At 39.5% G+C, this 20540-nt stretch overlaps 1 protein-coding gene across 10 annotated transcripts in view; it reads left to right on the top strand.

Annotated features, from left to right (window-relative positions):
* NCOA7 (nuclear receptor coactivator 7) overlaps positions 1 to 20540 on the top strand; it is a 161889-nt gene that overhangs the window by 102878 nt on the left and 38471 nt on the right. For 9 of the 10 annotated variants that reach the window (XM_061427360.1, XM_061427355.1, XM_061427358.1 and 6 more), the window contains 6 exons: positions 4672 to 4779; positions 9072 to 9185; positions 9729 to 9854; positions 11885 to 12069; positions 16085 to 17118; positions 18420 to 18588. In XM_061427360.1, the coding sequence (XP_061283344.1) occupies positions 4672 to 4779; positions 9072 to 9185; positions 9729 to 9854; positions 11885 to 12069; positions 16085 to 17118; positions 18420 to 18588 (1736 nt within the window). The remainder of the gene's footprint in view (positions 1 to 4671; positions 4780 to 9071; positions 9186 to 9728; positions 9855 to 11884; positions 12070 to 16084; positions 17119 to 18419; positions 18589 to 20540) is intronic. The other variant, XM_061427354.1, reaches the window with a different exon arrangement.

Genomic DNA, 20540 nt, shown 5'->3' with positions numbered 1-20540 from the left:
CTGCTGCTGCTGCTAAGTCACTTCAGTCGTGTCGGACTCTGTGCGACCCCATAGACAGCAGCTCACCAGGCTCCCTCTTCCCTGGGATTCTCCAGGCAAGAACACTGGAGTGGGTTGCCATTTCCTGCTCCAATGCATGAAAGTGAAAAGTGAAAGTGAAGTTGCTCAGTCGTGTCCGACCCTTAGCATGGTCTGCAGCCTACCAGGCTCCTGGGATTTTCCAGGCAAGAGTACTGGAGTGGGGTGCCATTGCCTTCTCCTTTGATAGACCAATGATGAGTAATTTTAGGTCTCCTTCTTAGACATGCTTTCTGACTTCCCAAACCATACGTTCAGTTGTCTACTCAACAGAGTCACTTAGACCTTCAGGCTTGGCCTGTTTTCAAGAAGCAGTGACTCCATCATCCATACATTTCTACAAACCAGAACCTCAGCCTGAACATCATCTTTCTATCACTCTCCACATTCATTCTTCCTTTCTGTGACCATCCTGCAACTCGAGGGCAGATCCCTTCATTTGACCGTCTCATAGAATTGTGTTCTTTTGCATAATCTTTATCAGTTTAACAGTGTTGATCCACTAGTGTAATTGTTATGTTTCAATGTCTGTCTTGTGCCTTAATTCATATACCCATGGAGACAGACCAGATTCCATTTTGGTTGCCATTCTAATTCTTGCAGGGTATTAGACCTCCATATGGTTGAATCAGCAGACGAATGATGCAGTGCATGTGTCCATGACTGCACCTCCCCATTATGTACTCATCTCTCCCATCACACCATGAGTTTCTGGAGGCCAGCAGCTGTGCATGCTTATCCCAGGCCTGGCATGAAGTGGGCACTGTTATAGATCTGTTTTTATTACTTTGAACTGGCATTGCTGAGGAGTGATCTCTGATTTCTAGAAAGAAATTAACTGCTGTTGCCCCTGCCCCTGTGTTTTCCTCGTGTGTATTTATTTTCTACTCATTATTTGTGTGCAATGCCTGGCTCTCTATATAAGGCAAGGAGCAAGGCCTGTCCGTCCCTGGCATTTCTTCTAGAATGATGAATCTTCTCCAAGCTTCTGTAGCATCACATTTGACAGGTTGTTGCTGAACCATGGAAAGATGCCGGGATTCTTGGCCTCCGGAGAAGAAGAATTCAATCCGGGGCCAGAGACAAGGTTTAATAAAACTTTAAGTTTTACTAAAGTATAAAGGAGATAGAGAAAGCTTCTGACATAGACATCAGAAGGAGGCAGAAAGAATACCCCCCTGCTAGTCTTTAGCTGGATGTTATATAGCTACTGCTGCTGTTGCTGCTGCTAAGTCGCTTCAGTCGTGTCCGACTCTGTGTGACCCCATAGACGGCAGCCCATAGCTACTAGCAGTCTGCTAATTAAAGGAAGGAAATGTCTCAAAACTCAGAGAGTGGCACCAGGCCCCTCACCCACAAGATGCATTTTGAGATAATCTTGGCACCAGGTGAGTCATCCCGGGCCATAAAGTGATTGACATGAATCTTGAAGAGAGGCAGAGTCCCATACAAATACAGAATTCCAATAACATAGATTAAGAGAACAATGTATGAGTATAACATACTGGTTTGTCAAGTCAGTTCTGAGCCTTTAGGCGAACTGACTTGAAGACAGTCTGGGGTAAATACATAGTACATTAACAGAGCTTAAGACAAACATTTCCATTAGGAAAATGCATTGGTTAACTCAAGGTTTGAGAAAAGTTAAGTTCAGGTGGAACCAGGTGTCATTATGGCAACACAGTATTTTAAGAGTAACCACTTTTTAAATTTGTATAGAGGAGGGAAAAAAAATATATCACTAGTTTGTTTCCTCCTGCTGCTTAAGAGAAAGAGAAAAAATGTCTGACACTTGGAGCCTGTTTCCTCCATCTGGAGACCCCTAGCCTTCCTGCCTGTTACCCTCTCACACTGAAGGCCCTGGCACTGGCGTTTCATGCTCAGTGCTCTGTGAACAGCTTTCTAGGCATCTTTCTATGGTTTATAGGCCTGGGCCTTTACAGGAAGAATTTGGGGGTGACTATATATGTCCCATTACCACTGGCTACAATATGTTGTTGATCCCCATAACACCTAGCACCATGCCTTTACCTCCTGCAGGATCTTGGGAAAGTGTTGGATTGTTTATCACTAATAACATCATTGATTCTAAAGCCTTGTGTGTATCCTACAGTGTGACTCACAAGCACCTCCAAGGAGATGAGGAGTAGCCTTTGCTAGGAGATGCTTCACACAGGGTGTACTGAATGATGCACTGAGCATAAAATATCAACTCCAAATTAATTGCCATATAAACAGGCAATCGAATTAGTAATGCAGATCTGTCCACCTGATTGATTTATGTTATGGAGATTAGTTGGCCAGTTATTTTGTATACTTCTCATTATTAAAAACTTTGTGTTTAGAGAACCATGACCAGAGCCACTTACACAATTGCTTGCATTGTTCCAGTGCTGTGGATGTCAAGCGTTCTGTTTAGTTTCAAACATTTAATGATATAAGTATCCCTCCCAGGTTCTGTAAGTTGGCTCTGTATATATGTTTTATCCTTGTGCAATACCTGCAGATTGCTAAAATTTTCCTCCTTCCTGGAAGCCCCTATACATAGTATCCTCAAGTTTTTGTGTAAAAATGTGAAGCCAGTTTATTGATCACTTGTCATATGTATCTCCATTTGGATGAAGAAACCGAGGAACAGAGAAGTTAAGCAAGTGACTCAAGGTCACACAGCTGGCAAGTGGCAGATTTGGAATTCAGGTCCAACAGTTTGACTCAGTCTGTCTATATTATCAATCTGTGTCTTCTACTGACTCTAAACTTTGAAAAACCAGGGGTTTGAATATATTATGTAAATATGTACTACTTGAAAAAATATTTTAAAACTTTTTTGTTAACCTTTAGTACTGATGATTTTGCTCAGGGTAAGGTAGGGGCATCTGTTAAGTTTTCAGTAACTGTAAAAAAATTATGTATGATATCATGTATGAAACGAGATGCCAGTCCAGGTTCGATGCATGATACTGGATGCTTGGGGCTAGTGCACTGGGATGACCCAGAGGGATGGTATGGGGAGGGAGGAGGGAGGAGGGTTCAGGATGGGGAACACATGTATACCTGTGGTGGATTCATTTTGATATTTGGCAAAACTAATACAATTATGTAAAGATAAAAAAAATTATGTATTTCTATCTTGTTCTAGAAATGTTTGAAGTAGTTTTAGTGTAATCTGTAACTATGAACTTGGTTATAGTTCTGGGACAGTTATAGAACTGGGACAAGTGCATGTAGTCGGTGGGCTTTTGATAGGAGGGCAGTGAGTGGTAAGTGGAACTCTACATCTGTCTCATTTCACTTGCTTACAAACTCCTTCAGCCACCTCAAATCTCCGCCTGTCATTCAAGGCCTGCCTGGCGGAGCCCGTTGTGCTAACAGAGGTAGCCCCCAGTGTTGACCAGGGCTGTAGTTGGGAGCATCTCAGTGACAGTTGCCAGAGGGACGTCCTGCTAACAAGTTCCATCCGGTGACCCTGGACAAGGAGGCTGTCCTCGGATACCGACCTGACCAGAGGCGGCAGACTTCTTTTTGGGTGGAGCTTTTCCGCTGAGCTTTCACACCTTTTCTTTTTAAATAATTTTATTTATTTATAGCTGTGCTGGGTCTTTGTTGACACTGGGGCTTTCTCTAGTTGCGGCAGGCGGAGGGCTACTCTCTAGTTGGCGGTGTCGGGGCTTCTCACCGCAGTGGCTTCTCTTGTGAAACACAGGCTCGGGGGCGTCTGGCTTTCAGTAATTGCAGCGCGTGGGTTCCGTAGTTGCGACTCCCAGACTCTAGGTCATAGGCTCCATTGTGGCACGAGGGCTTAGTTGCTCCACAGAATGTGGGGTCTTCCCAGATCAGGGATCAAACCTGTGTCCCTCCATTGGCAGGTGGGTTCTTTACCGTAGAGCCACCAGGGAAGTCCAGTTTCACATCTGCTTACAGCCCTTTTTATTCCTATTCCCCCTCTATTAGAGGACAGAGATATGAACAGCTGAGACATATCCCAAATTTTATAGATTTAAAGAATAGCACTAATTTGGCTGACTGTGGGAAATTGTCATGTTAATGTCAGTGAACAATTTTTGGTAGCTGATCTGAGTCCTTTTAGATTTCCATGCCTTTCACTGTATTCACTCATCAAATATTTAAATGCCTTCTAAGTGTCAGGCACTGTGGGGAAAATGGTATTTTAACAGGCCACAATCCAGGAGCCTGAAGTACAGTAAAGAGACAGGGAAATCGACAGAAAAATGCAAAGAGAGAAACTGGCTCCATTTCCCCTATGAGTAGTATTATGTGTAATATTTCTTTTCTTCTTAGCTTTATATTATACCTCATAGAACCTCTACTCCACACACCTAAGTTGTGCCAGAGTAAGTTTAGAAATCTATTAGTGGACAGTGAAATTTGCAAATAAGGGAACCCAGAAATGAATAATACTTAGACTTTTTTGTTAAGAGTTGAGAATGTATTTGCTTTTTTCATAATATATTTGGATGTATGTGTTACTTTTTTATGGACTCATATCAAAAATAGATTAATGTGACTATCAAGAGAAAGGTTTTGTCTGTCTTTTGCTTTGTGTATTGAATCTTGTTTGTTTGATTATTCTAGGCTGGAAGCCAGGACACCCTAAACTCCATAGCACTGAAATTTAACATCACTCCCAATAAATTAGTGGAACTGAATAAGCTTTTCACGCATACTATTGTTCCAGGCCAGGTAATGATTTTCTTATTGAATTTTCCTTTAGAAACGTTTTACTTTTAGAAATTTATTTTCGCCGCCATTTTTAATGACTTGCTCTTAGTGTCTCAGGACTGTCATCATTGTTATTGTGTCTTGGTTCAGTCTCTTAGATCCGAGACTTCTGAAAGCATCCTGATGCTTATGAACTGTTCAGAGATAAATGCTTTGCACATGATTAACACAGTTGATTTAACTGTCCTTTCTGTTAATAGATGTTTCCATCAAGAAAAGTTAAATTAATGTAACTTTTTTCCCTGTAGAATTTCATACAGATATTCTTCAAATGTTTAATTTAGAATTGCAAGTGTCAGTTTAGTCCACTCATGGGGTATATAATAGCCATCGTTTTATTTTAAATTAGGCAAAATTTTTGTCATTTTGTCCTTCATGTGATACCATGACAAAAGTAATCAATCTGGCCAAAGGTGGAGACATTCAGCAGGATTAAGAAAAGGCCACAGACACATGAAAAGACTCTCATCATTGCTAATTGTTAAAGAAATGCAAATAAAACTACAATGATGTATTACTTCACACTGGTCAGAATGGTAGCCATCAAAAAATTTACAAATAAATAAATTGTAGTGACATTGAGTTCTTTCATGGTGGATGCTGCTACGTCTAAGAATAACTTCACTCAGGCAATGGCAGTATTCTTTGCATTTATTTCAAGGGCAGCAAACGAAGCCACCAGGCTATAAATTGGCCAGTTTGTACTATCATGCTTTTGGTATTTATGTCCTTGTCATAAATGAGAGAAATTAGTATACTGCCAGTACCAGGTAATTGAGGGCAAATATAAATTAAAATTTTTCAAAAATTAATACATTTTTATCTCTTCAAAATTAATAGATTTTAGTCATTTTTATTGGGTTTCTTATAGTCTGGGATATTGCTGAATAATCTGTTAACTGACCCGTAGCAGAGAACCTACTCATATCTTTACTAATTCAAGCTGTAGCCACTGGAACTTACTAAGATAATTTAGGGTGATTCTTTATTCTTTTACTAAGTCCATGAACAAAATAGTTTATTGGTACTGGATTAAGGTCCACTACTAATAGGAGATATAGGAACTGTCTTAATATGCCCTGTTGTTGTCATTCAGTTGCTCAATCATGTCCAACTCTGTGACCCCATGGACTGTAGCACGCCAGGCTCCTCTGTCCTCTGCTATCTCCTGGAGTTTGCTCAAATTCATGTCCATTGAGTTGGTGATGCTATCTAATCATCTCATCTAACCATTTTAATATGCATCCTTAAGGATAATAATACAAAAATAGGTGCCCCAAAGGTTCATTTCCTTTGACCCTTTAATAGCTATTAAACTTGGGCAAGTCACTTCCTTTTTGACCTTGGTTTCATCTCTGAAATGAGGGGTTGGGCTACATTTACTCAGATGGTCCTTCTTGCCTTTACTATGCTGTGTAGCCCTCATATAGCTAAACATTTATGTGCTGTTGGTTGTCCCAAGATCTGGCTGTGCCATGATTTTTCTGGCAAAGATGAGGAATTAAGAAGAATGATCCAGACTCACTTCCACGTTGAAGGAGGACGTATAGTGACTGGGCTTGTCCAAGTTGACGCTGTCACTTCTATCTACAGTACAATGGGCTATTTAAGCATAGGAATGATCTCTTTGATTTGACATTTAGAATGTCAGGCAATAGAATCTCAACCTATGTTGCCTAACACTTGTCAAGAGCTCAGGTGCAAAAAGAAAATATTAATGGAGAATTGACATCTGTTTGGAAGAAATCTGTTTCTGTCCTAGCCCAGAAACATACAATAAATAAGAGCTGTATACTAAGACCATGTAATCTTAGCCTTCTGTAAATTACTTTCACAAAACTCTAACCTTTTGACATTTGCCACCGACCCATTTTGACATTGTTACAAAGAACAGTCCTTCAAAACGGTTATTGCATTTACTGTCAATGTGTCATTAGGACAAAGAGTTCACTGTGAGACACTTTTTTTTTTTTTTTTTAATGAGGGTTCATGGGAGACTACTTGAACTAGTAAGAAACTGGTTTGTTTTTATTTTATGGACAGTGAATTCTGTTGATTCATGATGTCTATATCTTTCCATTGGTTATTTGGAAACTTATACCAAATCTAATGGCCCACTTCTTAATGAATGTTTGGTAATTTCGGAGCTCATATTTTCAGTATTATCAGTCCTCATCTTATTTCTCTTTGACGATGTTTTTTCCACCTTATCTTAAGGTGTGTTTTGTTCTTGGCTCACTTTTTTTCTGGACTGAAGAGAGATTTAAAATAACTAAAGTTAAAATTTGTCTATGACAAACCTAGACAGTGTGCTGGAAAGCAGAGATATTACTCTGCCGACAAAGATTCATATAGTCAAAGCTATGGTCTTCCCTGTGGTCACATATGATTGCGAGAGCTGGACCATAAAGAAGGCAGAAGCCAAATTGATGCCTTGAAATTGTGGTGCTGTTGAAGACTCCTGAGAGTCCCTTGGGCAGCAAAGAGATCAAACCAGTCAACCTTAAGGGAAATCAACCCTGAATACTTGTTGGAAGGACTGATGCTGAAGCTCCAGTCTGATGTGAACAGCCAACTCATTGGAAAAGTCCCTGATGCTGGAAAAGATTGAGGGCAGAAGGAGAAGAGGGCGTCAGAGGTGAGACGGCTGGATGGCATCAATGATGCAGTGGACATGAACTTGGGCAAGCTTCAGGACATGGTGAAGCACAGGGAGTTCTGGCATGCTGCAGTCCACGGGGTTGCAAAGAGTTGGACATGACTGGGCTACTGAACAACAATGTTAAAATAGAGATATGCAAAAGAATGATTTGAGTGAGCCCAGACTCTTGCATCTTCCCGTACAAGAAAAGTGCTAAATTCCTTAACTTGGGATATCTGGTTTTCTTTAGCAATAATCTATTGATGTTCAAACTACCTGCCCTTTTTTGTAAAACTCCTGTATAACCTGGCTTCTCCCCTTGCTTCCTCAGAGCAGTTCTCTCAGGGTTACTTGAGATGCTGTCTCCTGGGCTTAAGTCCTAAAAATTCCCACTGAATAAAACATAACTCTCAAAAATAAATAAGTAAATAAAATAGAGATATGACTAGAATATGGGGCAGAGTGTTCAGTAACAATATTGAACAGTTGTTACATGATTAGCTGTGAATTATTTTAGCTCAGATGGTAAAGAATCTGCCTGCAATGCAGGAGACCCTGGTTCCGTCCCTGGGTTAGGAAGATCCCCTGGAGAACGGAATGGCAACCCACTCTAGTATTCTCACTTGGAGAATCCCATGGACACACCATGGGGTCGAAAAGAGTTGGACATGACTGAATGACTAACACTTTCACTTTCACAGGTTTTGTAGCATTAGAGGTCATTTTAAAATAGTATTTGATATAATGCAAGAATGTAGCATGTGTTGTTAAAAGAGTGTTGAATAACAGAATCATAATAGCATTTCGGGGACCAGAATATCTTGCAGAAGAAAGCAGTTTAGTGCAGTATGGGCTCAGTGGCTCAGTTGTGTCTGATTCTTTGTGGCTCTATCGACTGTGGCCCGCCAGGCTCCTCTGTCCATGGAATTCTTCAGGTAAGAATACTGGAGTGGGATGCCATTTCCTCTTCCAGGGGATCTTCCTGACTCAAGGATCGAACCTGCATCTTTTGTGTCTCCTGCATTGACAGGTGGATTCTTTACCACCAGCAGCACCAAGTTAGGGGATTTTTAGATATCCCAAACAGTGATGGAAGAGAAGGTACTGAGATTATTGATGCTGCTGTGTATAGGTTTTTCATATAAGGACTTAATGCATTCGCACTCAGGGCCTGCTTGGAGTCAGGAAGCCTGGATATGTCCGGTTTCTTCCTGACACGGGTGCTACATTTAGAAGTATGCCATGCTACTCTCGCCTCTATTCCCTTGTACTATCGTACCCTGCCCTGGAAGGCTCTTCCCTCCCTGTCCAAATCCCCCGGTCCACGGCTTCACTTGGACCCGCCTGCTTCACGTAGCCTATGCAGAATATTCCCTCACCTTTCTCTCTTCTGTGAGCGCCTGCAGTATGTTCAACACCCTTTGCACTGCACACATTCCTCTCTCTGAATATTATTGCATAGATTAGTCTGGGAGACCCCGAGTAAGTCAGAAGTTCAGTGCAAGCCAATAGATCTTCGTCCCACACCCAGCGTGATACTGTGTGGAGAGAAACTGCTCTGAGCGCTGCCCTGGTTCTTGGGACTCACCCAGCCTTTCTTTCCCATTCTCAGGTTCTCTTTGTGCCAGATGCCAACTTTCCCTCGAGTACCTTAAGGTTATCATCATCCAGCCCTGGTGCTACTGTCTCTCCTTCATCATCAGATGCAGAATACGATAAACTGCCTGTATGTATTTCACTCTTGCACTGAAGTGCATATTTATCAGCACCGGTTTTTGAATAATTATAGAAAATAACTCACGTTATTTTTCTCAGGAGTTCATCTGAAACTCCCCTCCCTCACTGAAGAGGTGGGGTTAAAATAATTTGTCATGAGTTGAGAAAAGAAACCGGTTCACATTTAAGGTCTCAAAGGCAGAAATGCATGTCTTGTTTACGTAGAAGTTAAACTCTCAGTGAGGCCGGTAGTTTATTTGTATCACTTTTACTCCTTTTTCTACAGAATTTGAATGAGTTCAATATGAATTCTTTCATTTAAGATATTTTCTAAAGACGTGATGGGGCATTTTTATAGGTTCATATATATATGCTTTAAAAATCTTAGTTTGACTTGGGTGATTATTTTTGAAGGATGGAAGACATTTACCTTTTATAAATACTCAAGTTTAATAAAAGCAGGTTGCTTATAGGAAACTTAAATAACCGAATTCATATAAATAAATAATATTTTTTAAGTGTTTCTATTTGTGGAAATTTTTGCTTTCTCAAGGATGCTGACTTAGCAAGAAAGGCCTTAAAACCCATCGAGAGAGTCTTATCATCCACTTCGGAAGAGGATGAGCCAGGAGTGGTAAAATTTTTGAAAATGAATTGCCGGTACTTCACTGATGGAAAGGTATATGGTTATGCAGTTTGGTTTTTTTTCCCCTTAGAATCTGTGGAAAACTAAACCAGTTCCAAATTACCAAAGGTAGACTACTTAAAAATATCTTACCTGAAGTTTCAGCTGCAAGATTTCACAACTGTGTATTTGTTTTTTCCACTTGGATGCCTGGCATTTTACTTATAAAGGGAATAGTAACCATTGAGTGGACGTGTGATTCTTTGTAATCTTGGGTTTATCACTTATATTTAGTTCTTAGCCCGTAAAGTTTTAGGGAGACAGTATAGAATGTGTTTTACCAGCAAATGCTAGAGTCAGAGTCGCTGAACTTAAATTACAGCTCTTTGCCACTAGCTCTGAGACCATGGGCAAAATACTTACACTTCCTAAGTTTCCATTTTCCTCATATGAAATAAGAATAAAGTCGTGTCTGACTCTGTGCGACCCCATAGACGGCAGCCCACCAGGCTCCCCCGTCCCTGGGATTCTCCAGGCAAGAACGCTGGAGTGGGTTGCCATTTCCTTCTCCAACGCATGAAAGTGAAAAGTGAAAGTGAAGTCACTCAGTTGTGTCCGACTCTTAGCGACCCCATGGACTGCAGCCCACCAGGCTCCTCCGTCCATGGGATTTTCCAGGCAAGAGTACTGGAGTGGGGTGCCATTGCCTTCTCCAACTAAAAGATAATTCATGATAACCAACAGGGACATACTGTGTAGCACATGAAACTCTAGAGCTCAGTGTTATGTGGCAGCCTGGATGGGAGGTTTGGGGGAGAATGAATACATGCATGTGTGTGGCTGAGTCCCTTTGCTCTTCACCTGAAACTATCACAACATTGTTTGTTGATTGGTTATACCCCAGTGCAAAATAAAACATTTTAAAAAATAATTTAAAACAAAAAAAGATGATTCATTTAAGGAGCTTAGCACTTGACTTGGAAAATGCTAAGTTATCAACTTGTTTGCCACTAGAGATGCTAGTATGAAAATGTCTGTTATATAATTTTTTTAGTTTTTTGCTTGTTGGTGTTTTGTATAAAAAACAAACCTACTTTTAGTGAGCCTCTGAAGAAGGGGTAATGTTAATATAAAGCGAATTCCTTACTCATAGGAATGCTAGGTTCCAGTGGTAGAAAAAACTTTTGCAACCAAGAATAAGTAATGTCTGAAAGGCAAAACTTTTTGCTAAGGTGATCACTAAACTCATTAAGAGTATCAAAATAAATAATTTACCTAAAGGGAGTTGTTTGTATCCTACTGTGCCTGGTAGACAATATCCCCATGGTCAACATGGTCTACCATGTAAACCGACAACGTTTCAGACAAGTTCCCACCATGCTACTGTTTTTTTGCTTTCTTTTTTTTTCTTTTAGGCCACACCACATGGCTTGTGGGATCTTAGTTCCCCAAGCACGAATTGAACCCAGGCCCTCAGCAGCTAAAGTACTAGGTCCTAACCACTGGAACGCCAGGGAATTCCCAACTGTTCTTTGCTTTCAGTTTCCATAGTTTGAATATATTCACTTCTGTTTGTAAAAATTTCATATTCCTATTTGCTGAATGTGGGCTTTCTGAGCATCTTAGATCAAAATGTTAGGGGTGTTCTTTGACACTGAGACTGAGATAGCTACCCCCAGAGAACAGTACCATGCACTTGCTGCAGACGTGGATACATGCTGAGTGAATTGTAAAGTCCACAGTTCTCAATCAGGAAACCACCTGGGACAGCCCTTCTCATTTTACCAACAGGGAACTGGGAGATCTGAGACATACATGTGAAACCCAAGATCCCCGTACTATTGAGCAGCCATGCTCGAACCAGCCTCAGCTGATGGCCACAGCGAGGTGTGTCTGTTTCTCTGACTCAGCACTCCATACCCAACAATGCAATTTCTTCAGTCTGTTTTTCCAGTAGAAAGGTTGCAATTGTCCTGTAAGATACCGGGGTTCACGAAGTCAGTGGGATGGCAACATGAGTTCACTAAAGCTGCTATGCTGATTGCATCTCGCCCGTAGCGACTCTGTTCTGTCTTTTTCCTCAGGGTGTGGTCGGAGGCGTCATGATTGTCACTCCTAACAACATCATGTTCGACCCTCACAAGTCCGATCCCCTGGTCATTGAAAATGGGTGTGAGGAATACGGCCTCATCTGCCCCATGGAAGAGGTTGTTTCCATCGCCCTCTACAATGATATCTCCCACATGAAGATCAAAGATGCCTTGCCATCGTAAGACACCTTTCTTTGTTTACCAGCCAAGGGAGTATTGGGAGAATTAAATGCAGTTAAAAAGTGAGGGCATTGGTGGGAGAGACTGTGTAGAGGTGAGTTTGAAGGTAGAATATTTGTGTATTAAATTTTTAAAAAATAGAAAAAAGAGAAAATGGAAATGATAAAGTCAATAATAAGGAAGAGTAGAACATTCACAAATGAGAAAATTTAAAAAACCAGCATGTAAGAATGCTGTTTCTTTGGCTTATTTTCCTGAATGCATGTTCTTAATTTATGGAAGAATAGGTGAAGTTTCTCTGAAAGAATTTGTCTATCAAGAGTTAATCAGGATTTTCTATTTGGTTTAATTGGTAAGCAGAGTTATATTCTTCTTCTGCTTGTGTCTTTCCTTAATCCTTTGTGGAGAGAGATTTGAGTGGACGGTGGAGAGGCAGTGCCCTGTAGCCAGACTGCCGTAAGTGTTGTGAAAGAGAATAATAGTAGTTTATTTTGTCTCTGAAGTGTAGGTGGATATTGCTTTAGTTCTGATTACTTTTGTCTTCTAAAACTGAGTTTTTTGATTGAAAAAAAAGAAGCTCCCCATGAAGAAACAGCTTAAGAAAACTCAGAATTTATTCACTTGTAGAGCTAATCTGATTCCTTATCATTTTGTCAGTGTGCCTAATTCTGTATACTGTGTATGTGTTAGCAGTATAAACATCTTTAGAAGGTCTCAGTGATAGGAAGCAAGAGACAGAGCAGTGGGTTCAACAGTGGAAAGGGAAACCAGCCCCTTGGACTCATAAAAAGAATGAAAGGAAACTAGGGAACTAACCCAGAAACAGAGTCCCTAGGGGTCTATGCCAGCAGGCTCCCCTGGGCTTCTGCAGTCCTTAGCATCTGATTTGCTAGACCCTGCAGTGGCCTAGCCACTGAACGAACCATGGAAGCATGGCCACTGGGGTCTCTCTGAGTCCTGGCAGAAGTGTCTAAGTGGGAGGTTTTAGGAGGCAGTACAGCAGGCCAGGCAGTTGTGCATGACAGTGCCTGGGTTTTCTGCCACTCTGTGGCTCCACGACCTTCCTGAGTAACTCAATCTTGAGCCTCAGTTTTCTCATCTGTAAAATGGAATTAATAGTATTTTTTAGCCTGCAGAGCTGTTACAAGAACTAAAAGGGTTGATATACCAAAACTCTTAGAAAACAGCCTGGTGCCTATGTATAGGTTGTTTATTTGAACCTTCCGTGCATGTCTGAAACTCTTCATTATTCTGTGGGAATCTTCTATTCGTGCAGATTGAGGGTTCTAATACATCTTAGTGTATGCCTCTTGTGTGGCTGGGATATGTTGACGAGTGGGTCACAGCCACTGTCTCGCCATCTGCTGGGTACAACAGGCAGACAAGAGTGGTACCTGAGCAGCACTGTAGACATAGACGTGAACACAGCATTCCATGAGAACCCTGTGAGGGAGTGTCCAGCCATCTTGGAATCTTTCAATGAGGAAGAGGAAAGGGAGTGAAAGAGTTAGTTTTGAAAAGAAAGAATGAACATGGTGATGAGAGGAAAGAAGACAAACACAGGTAAAGAAACAGTTAAGTTTGGAAGTAGATGGCCAGGCAGTTAGGGGCATTTCCTGCCCAGGGATGGCTTCTAATGGAGCAATTCTATTGCACATCTTCAGGGAAGGATGTTAAGTGTTCCTTTAGTAATAGGGAAGATATACCCTTACAGAAAGATTTCTCTCAATGTGAGATTGTGTTTCATGGTCCAAGGCTAATGCTGAAGCTGGGGAGAGAGGGAGGAGTTGAGAATTGGCTCCTAGTGTGCTGAAATTATTTTGGAGTTGTATAGTGATTGTTCCTGTGGATGCAGGGATCTAAAGACGTTTTTAGTCTAATGAAGAATATGTGCATCAATGAGCAAAATAGAATGAGGTAGTAGAATCAGTGCCAGATGAATTTGGTACTGACCTCAGAATTCCATCAACTGTTGAAAAGTTTAAATTTCATTATTTAAAGTTGTATGTTAAAACAAGAAGTGCAGATTATCTGGTTGCCACGTGAAAATAGTTATTATTTATTTTTATTATTACAAATTTTTTTTATTGGAAGATAATAAAAGTGTGTGTGTTTAAAACCTCTCGATCTTCACCTTCGGGCCTTATATACTTTGTGCAAGACATTTTGTAGCTCCAGCTGCCATGGAGACTAGGAAGGGAACAACTGAAGGGATTATTGGTCATCATTAGGCCCCTGGTTGAGTCTAGAAAACATTAATCAACAGCAGAGCCAGTTGACATCACTGTTTACATTGCCTCAGAAGAGCTTGGCAGCTGCAATACAAAAAAAAAAAAAAGGCAAAACAAACAAAACAGATGGCTAAATTAATCCTGGCTTGGATTAGGTAGAACAAGAAGGGAGGGGTAGATGAGAAGGTAATAGAGAAGGCTGATTAGAGTGCAGTTGTATGCTTTCTTTGTGGAGGTCAAGCTAGCCAGGGAAGTAAGAGATGAGGAAGAGACTTAAGTGTTCATTGGAAGATGATTTTGCTGATCAATTTGCTTATTAAGTATGTGAAAAGCTGGGCTTCTTTGTTACAGAACTGACTTTGGTCTTTAATATGCCAAATTATATTTGGGGTCTGAAAATGGAAATTATGCTACATTATACTTGAGTCTAGGATTGAAGCATCTGTAACATCTCTTGAGATGCTCATGGTGAGCAGAACGTTTTTGTGTCTGCAGGCTTCTTCCAAACAGAGATACTGTCACAATTGTCTTTTAGCATATATGGTGTGTAGGGGCTCAGAAAATGATTATTGAATTGAAATGAATTATGAATTAGAGGCCTCTTAAAGCATTTGTCAGAGCCTAACAGTTACATAGGCTTTTATTTTATATTGGAAAAAAACCTGGATGCTCCATGCAAGTGATTTATTCAGTAACTTTGGGGAGACAGGCTTGTAACTTGAACTTCCTAGGACTTTACTGAGTATTGTCATAATTATTTCAAAGCCAGGATAATAAAGTATTACCTGAATATGATCTAGCCTTTTTAGAAAATTTATTTCTGAAATCCAAACATGTTATTTTTTAAAAGGGTTTTATATTTGTGTTCTAATCCATATTGACAGTAAGGTAAGTAAACTATGGAGAACTTTGGAGAACATATTTAATCAATATTTTTTGTATAATTTAAATCTGGGTAATAAAGCATCTGTTACTAAGGAAAAATACTTGACCCTATCCCAGGAAACTATGTTTCAGCTGATAAAACAGCTGCTTATTGCCATAAAGTAAAATGATAGTGTAATAAAATGAAAGAGATAAGAAATGTAAACCAATTGTTGTAAGAGCTCATTTGACTTATTTTCATAGATTTTTAAACTGTAAAATGGAGCTGGTGCTATATACCTGCAGTAATAGGGGAAATAATCCTCTTGTATCTCCTTTAGGAGTAGAAGGATGTCTCTTTTTGAAAGCGTTGGATCTTAAACCAGGAAACCAAAATTATGGTTCCATGTCAGTTACTTTATGAAGCAGTTAAATGAGTAGCCACTTGGTCAATGAGCCATTCAGAAGTAATGTAGTTGGTTTATGTACTATTTTATGAAAAAAGGAAAAGCCTTGAATATCTAAGGAATTTTAGACATAGTACTAAAACATTCACTCTCCTTTGTCTTTCATGAAAATCAGAAACTTTATTTCATCATTAAAAATCTGGTGGGTGACATCTCCATGTTCATAAATGACCTCAAATACCATTCATTTGCTTCTAATAGGATGTGCAAGCAACTCTCATGGTTCTTTATTTTGCCACTTTTTATGGTTGATTTTATTTTTCATTTTGAAGTCAGTCTCTTGATTTTATTTCCTTGCTTTAAAGTCCTTTAAACATAAATTTAAGTTGTGGTATATTTATGTTTTGGTTTTTTGGTTGGATTTTGTTTTAGTTTTTTTTTTGCCTTTCATCCTTTTGCTTTGGGTTTTGTTTTTAACATTCCATGTGCACCCACCATTTTTCCCCCTGCAGTGACCTACCTCAGGATCTTTGTCCTCTGTACAGGCCTGGAGAATGGGAAGACCTGGCTTCAGAAAAGGATATCAACCCATTCAGTAAGTTCAAATCTCTCAACAAAGAAAAACGGCAGCAGATCGGAGAGAGAACCATCACTTCAGATTCCACATCGACAGGACCTTCAGAGAAGTCGACGGAATACATAGAAACGAAGCCCTCAGACAGCTCTGTGTCCGACAGGGTAAAGAAACTGGAATCCTCTGCAGAGGCAACCCAGCAATCTACCCCAGTAGCTAACGTCAGCAAGGAGCCTTCTGACACTGCGTTTGAATCTATAGCCAAAGAAAATTCTCTTTTAGGGGAAGATGATGACTTCGTTGACTTGGAAGAGCTTTCTTCTCAAACTAAAGGTGGAATGGACAAAAGAGACACCTCAAAGGAGTGCCTTTCTCTTGACCCAGAGGAACTAAGGAAGACTAAATCACGAGTAAGCAGTTCTACTACGGAAATTCAGTCAGCCCTGAACTTTTCGGGAACAGAGTGTGATGCTGAACTGAAGGGAGCCCTAGACTTAAAAACCTGTGAGAAACAAGATATAATGCCAGAGGTGGACAAGCAGTCTGGGTCCCCAGAAAGCCAGGTGGAAAACACGCTGAACATACATGAAGATCTAGATAAAGTCAAACTCATTGAATATTACCTTAATAAGAACAAAGAAGGGTCACAGTTACCTGATAACGTGCAGAAGGCAGAGCTAAGCGATGGCAAAAGTACTGAGCCAGTGGGCATAGACATTACCCTTAGTAGTTCTCTTCCCCAGACAGGTGATCCCCCGACTGAGGGCAAGGAAGAGCCAGATAAAACCTGGGCGAAAGCGAGAGTACCCCTTCCATTGCAACTGAGCTCCTCTACAGAAGAAAGTATGAATAAAGAGTATCCACACTCCTCTTTGGAATCTACTCTGGACAACAGCTGCCAAGGTGCACAAATGGATAATAAATCTGAAATTCAGTTATGGCTATTAAAGAAAATTCAGGTACCCATTGAAGGTAAGCCATTTTTAATTTCTTTCTATTCTGTTCTATAGGCATATCTTGTTTTATTGTGCCTCACAGAAACTGCATTTTTTTTTTTACAAATTGAAGACCTGTGGCAACCCCGCATCAAACAAGACCATTGGCGCCCTGTTTCCAACAGTATTTGTCTACTTTATGTCTCTGTTTCACATTTTGGTCATTCTTGCAATATTTCAGACTTTTTCATTATTATATTTGTGGTGATCTGTGATCAGTGATCTTAGATATTACCCCTGAAGGTTCAGATGGTGGTTAACAGTTTTTTTAGCAATAAAGGATTCTCTAATTACATTGTACTCTTTTTTTAAGATATAATGCTATTGCACACTTAATAGACTACAATATAATATAAACAACTTTTATAGGCACTGGGAAACCAAAAAAAAATTGTGTTACTCACTTGATTGTGATATTTGCTTTATCTTGATAGTCTGGGGCCAAACCCACAATGTCTCCAAGGTATGCCTGTATAGTTGCCTTTCTAAAATTTGCACACGCAATAGCAAAAGTAGTACAGTTATTTGAGAACAATGTTTCCTCAATGGAGCGTATCTTTATTGGTACACAGAAGGGTTTGAACTGCACAGGTCCACTTGTGTACAGATTTTTTTCCCAATAAATTTGAAATACAATATTGCACCATCAATAGTTGGTTGAATCTATGGAGGAGGGATATGGAGAGACAGCTCTAAAGTTATACGTGTGTTTTTAACTGCAGAAGTGTCAGCATCTCTAAACCCTGTGTTATTCAAGGGTCAATAGTAATTGGGAAGAATCAGCAATATATGATATCTATTTTGAACATTGAACTATGACACAGAATTCTATAATGAAAGTAGTGTGCCTTTTTTTTTTTTTAATCTTTCAAGGGACTTTTCCATTTTTACTTTGGTTTTTGAAGGTATTTCAGTTTTAAACTGAATGGCATTGTGGTATGATGTGGTCCTCAGTACCATTCATTGATATGTATTCTTGCAGGTTGTCACAAATCTCTACTCTTTGCTGTGGTGTTGGTTTTTATCCTTATTCCTAGTTTGTAGCATCTCATGTGATGTAGACCAACATGAAACATCCGGACCTTTCACCTTTTGTGCTTAAGAAGGTCTGAAAGATTTAGTTAGTCCTAACCTAACATGATCATGTTATATGATATTTATGCCATATGTTTTGACTTTCCACCACTAAGAGGGGACTGGAAATTCTTTGTAGTTTGAAATATTTCAGTATCACCAATATTATTAATAATGGAGATTTTTTTTTCATGTGTGATTCAGATATACTTCCTTCAAAAGAAGAGAAAAGCAAAACTCCACCCATGTTTCTGTGCATTAAAGTGGGAAAACCGATGAGGAAATCCTTTGCCACTCACACAACAGCCATGGTCCAGCAGTATGGCAAACGAAGAAAGCAACCGGAGTACTGGTTTGCGGTTCCTCGGGAGAGGTGCGTGTGGGCTAGAACAGGAATCTGTTGGTCAGGTAGACTCTAATTGCATCTCAATTTTTAATTTAGTCTTGAAATTCTTGATTTTATTCTTGAATAAGAGATTTCTCTTCATGGTACATCTTAGAATTTCTAAAAGGATGTTATTTCAGTAGCTTGCAGCTAAAGGGTGCTTTCAATATAGCAAATCTGAAGTCATCTTCGGTCCTATGTGCAGAACCACTTTCAAAACTTTCTACCCAGCTGAATTTTAAATGAAGGAAGACTGAGGTATTTTCAGGTGCCAGTAAGTGGAAGTGCTATTCTGTTGGGAATAAAGGAATCTGATGGAGCAGAGCTAAACCCCAAGTGCTGCACAAAGGCATGATTTTAATTTTAAAGTGCCTGTTATTCTTGGTGGGGGATTAAAGATTGCTTTCCCCTTATGAAATGTGACTGAAACCATCTGGGTGCGCTTGGGGGGCTACATAGACCTCTGAAGATATTTGTATTTTTTAATTGCCAAAGAAGTTTTATTGGTGATGTGACAGTCTAGGACAGCAGGGACAGTGGCATGGCATTCTTCAGCAGTGCGTCACTGAGCAGTACATCTTTATAATAGAAATATTTAGGAAATGTTAGTTTTTAGAAAAGAAAATTTCTTTTGTATGTGATAGAATAAAAATTTATTCTCAGAGGCCTTGAAACTAGTCTTCAAAATTGTTAAACACACACGTTTTTCCTTTTCCTAACTAGTCATCAAGGCATGCTTTTTGGTTAACATACCTGCCAAGAATAAATACTCAGTGAGCTTCCTTAAGCATGAATGTTTATTTATTTAAATGAACTTGTTCCCAGATGTCTCAATATTGAAGAAGTAATTTCATTTTACTTTATTTTTTTGGCCATGCCACTCAGCTTGTGGAAACTTAGTTTCCAACCAGGGATTGAACCCAGTCCACGGCTGTGAAGGAGCCAAGTCTTAACCACTGGACCTCCAGGGAATTCCCAAGCATGATTTCTTAATAAAGCAAAATTAAAATCCAAACATAAGTACAACTTCTGGCTGATTAGTGCCCAGAGTGGTAATTCTCCTGAAGAGTTGCCTGATCTTAATAAATCATAGTTTAATGTGAAGCTAATTAGGAGAATTTTAATCAAGGAATTTGCTAATATTTTTTCTGTTTGGGATACAAACTCATGTTAACATAGATGTTAAACATAATTTGTTTTATGTTTACAAGGTGTACTCACTCCTCTCCCTGTGCTTACAACCCCAACACTGACTCCTTCAAAGTTTACAGATACTGAGGAGATACAAAGAAAATATGTGTCTTTTACATTTCTTCTTCTTGAAATATTTGCAAATAATTTCTGAAGCCCTGTGAAAATCGGAGTTCTAGAATCATATGTCATAGATATATAATATCTTAGAGGTTTAGGCCAATTCCTGGTTTAATTGGTGGAGATAACAAAGTACTGACTCTTTCAGCTATATTTAAGTTATGTGGATTCCTGGTCTATTGGGAAACCTACCTATATCATTTTCTCTCTGGAAAAATGTATTGTTTATAATATAATGAATTTAGGTTTTTCAGTTTTATTATCTTTGAGATGTATGTGTACCAACGAATCTTACAGAGTGATTTATTTGCAGTCTCACACATCTAGTTATTTTACTGTCATTCTTTAAGCCAGAATAAGTCTGTAATGCTGAAACAGCACTTCTCTTTGACTTCGCACACAAGTAGTTATTGTGAGCTTTTTTAAAGTAGGTCACTTGTTGAATTCCATTACATTGTATTTTTTAGTGTGTCTGTATTTTTTTTTTTTTTTTGTCTTTGGCTAGCAAATAACCTGACATACTTGTCTTTCTTAAACTAATCATTAATTGACCAAATATTTTTCTGGGAAATATTATATCTCACTATGTTAATGATGTTTTTTGTGTAGATGTTGGGAATTTTTTTTCA

Source organism: Bos javanicus, chromosome 9 (assembly GCF_032452875.1).
Source record: "Bos javanicus breed banteng chromosome 9, ARS-OSU_banteng_1.0, whole genome shotgun sequence".
In the NCBI taxonomy this organism is placed as follows: Eukaryota; Metazoa; Chordata; class Mammalia; order Artiodactyla; family Bovidae; genus Bos; species Bos javanicus.
Note: the sequence above shows the minus strand (reverse complement) of the source record. Positions and strands in the feature narration are given on the sequence as shown.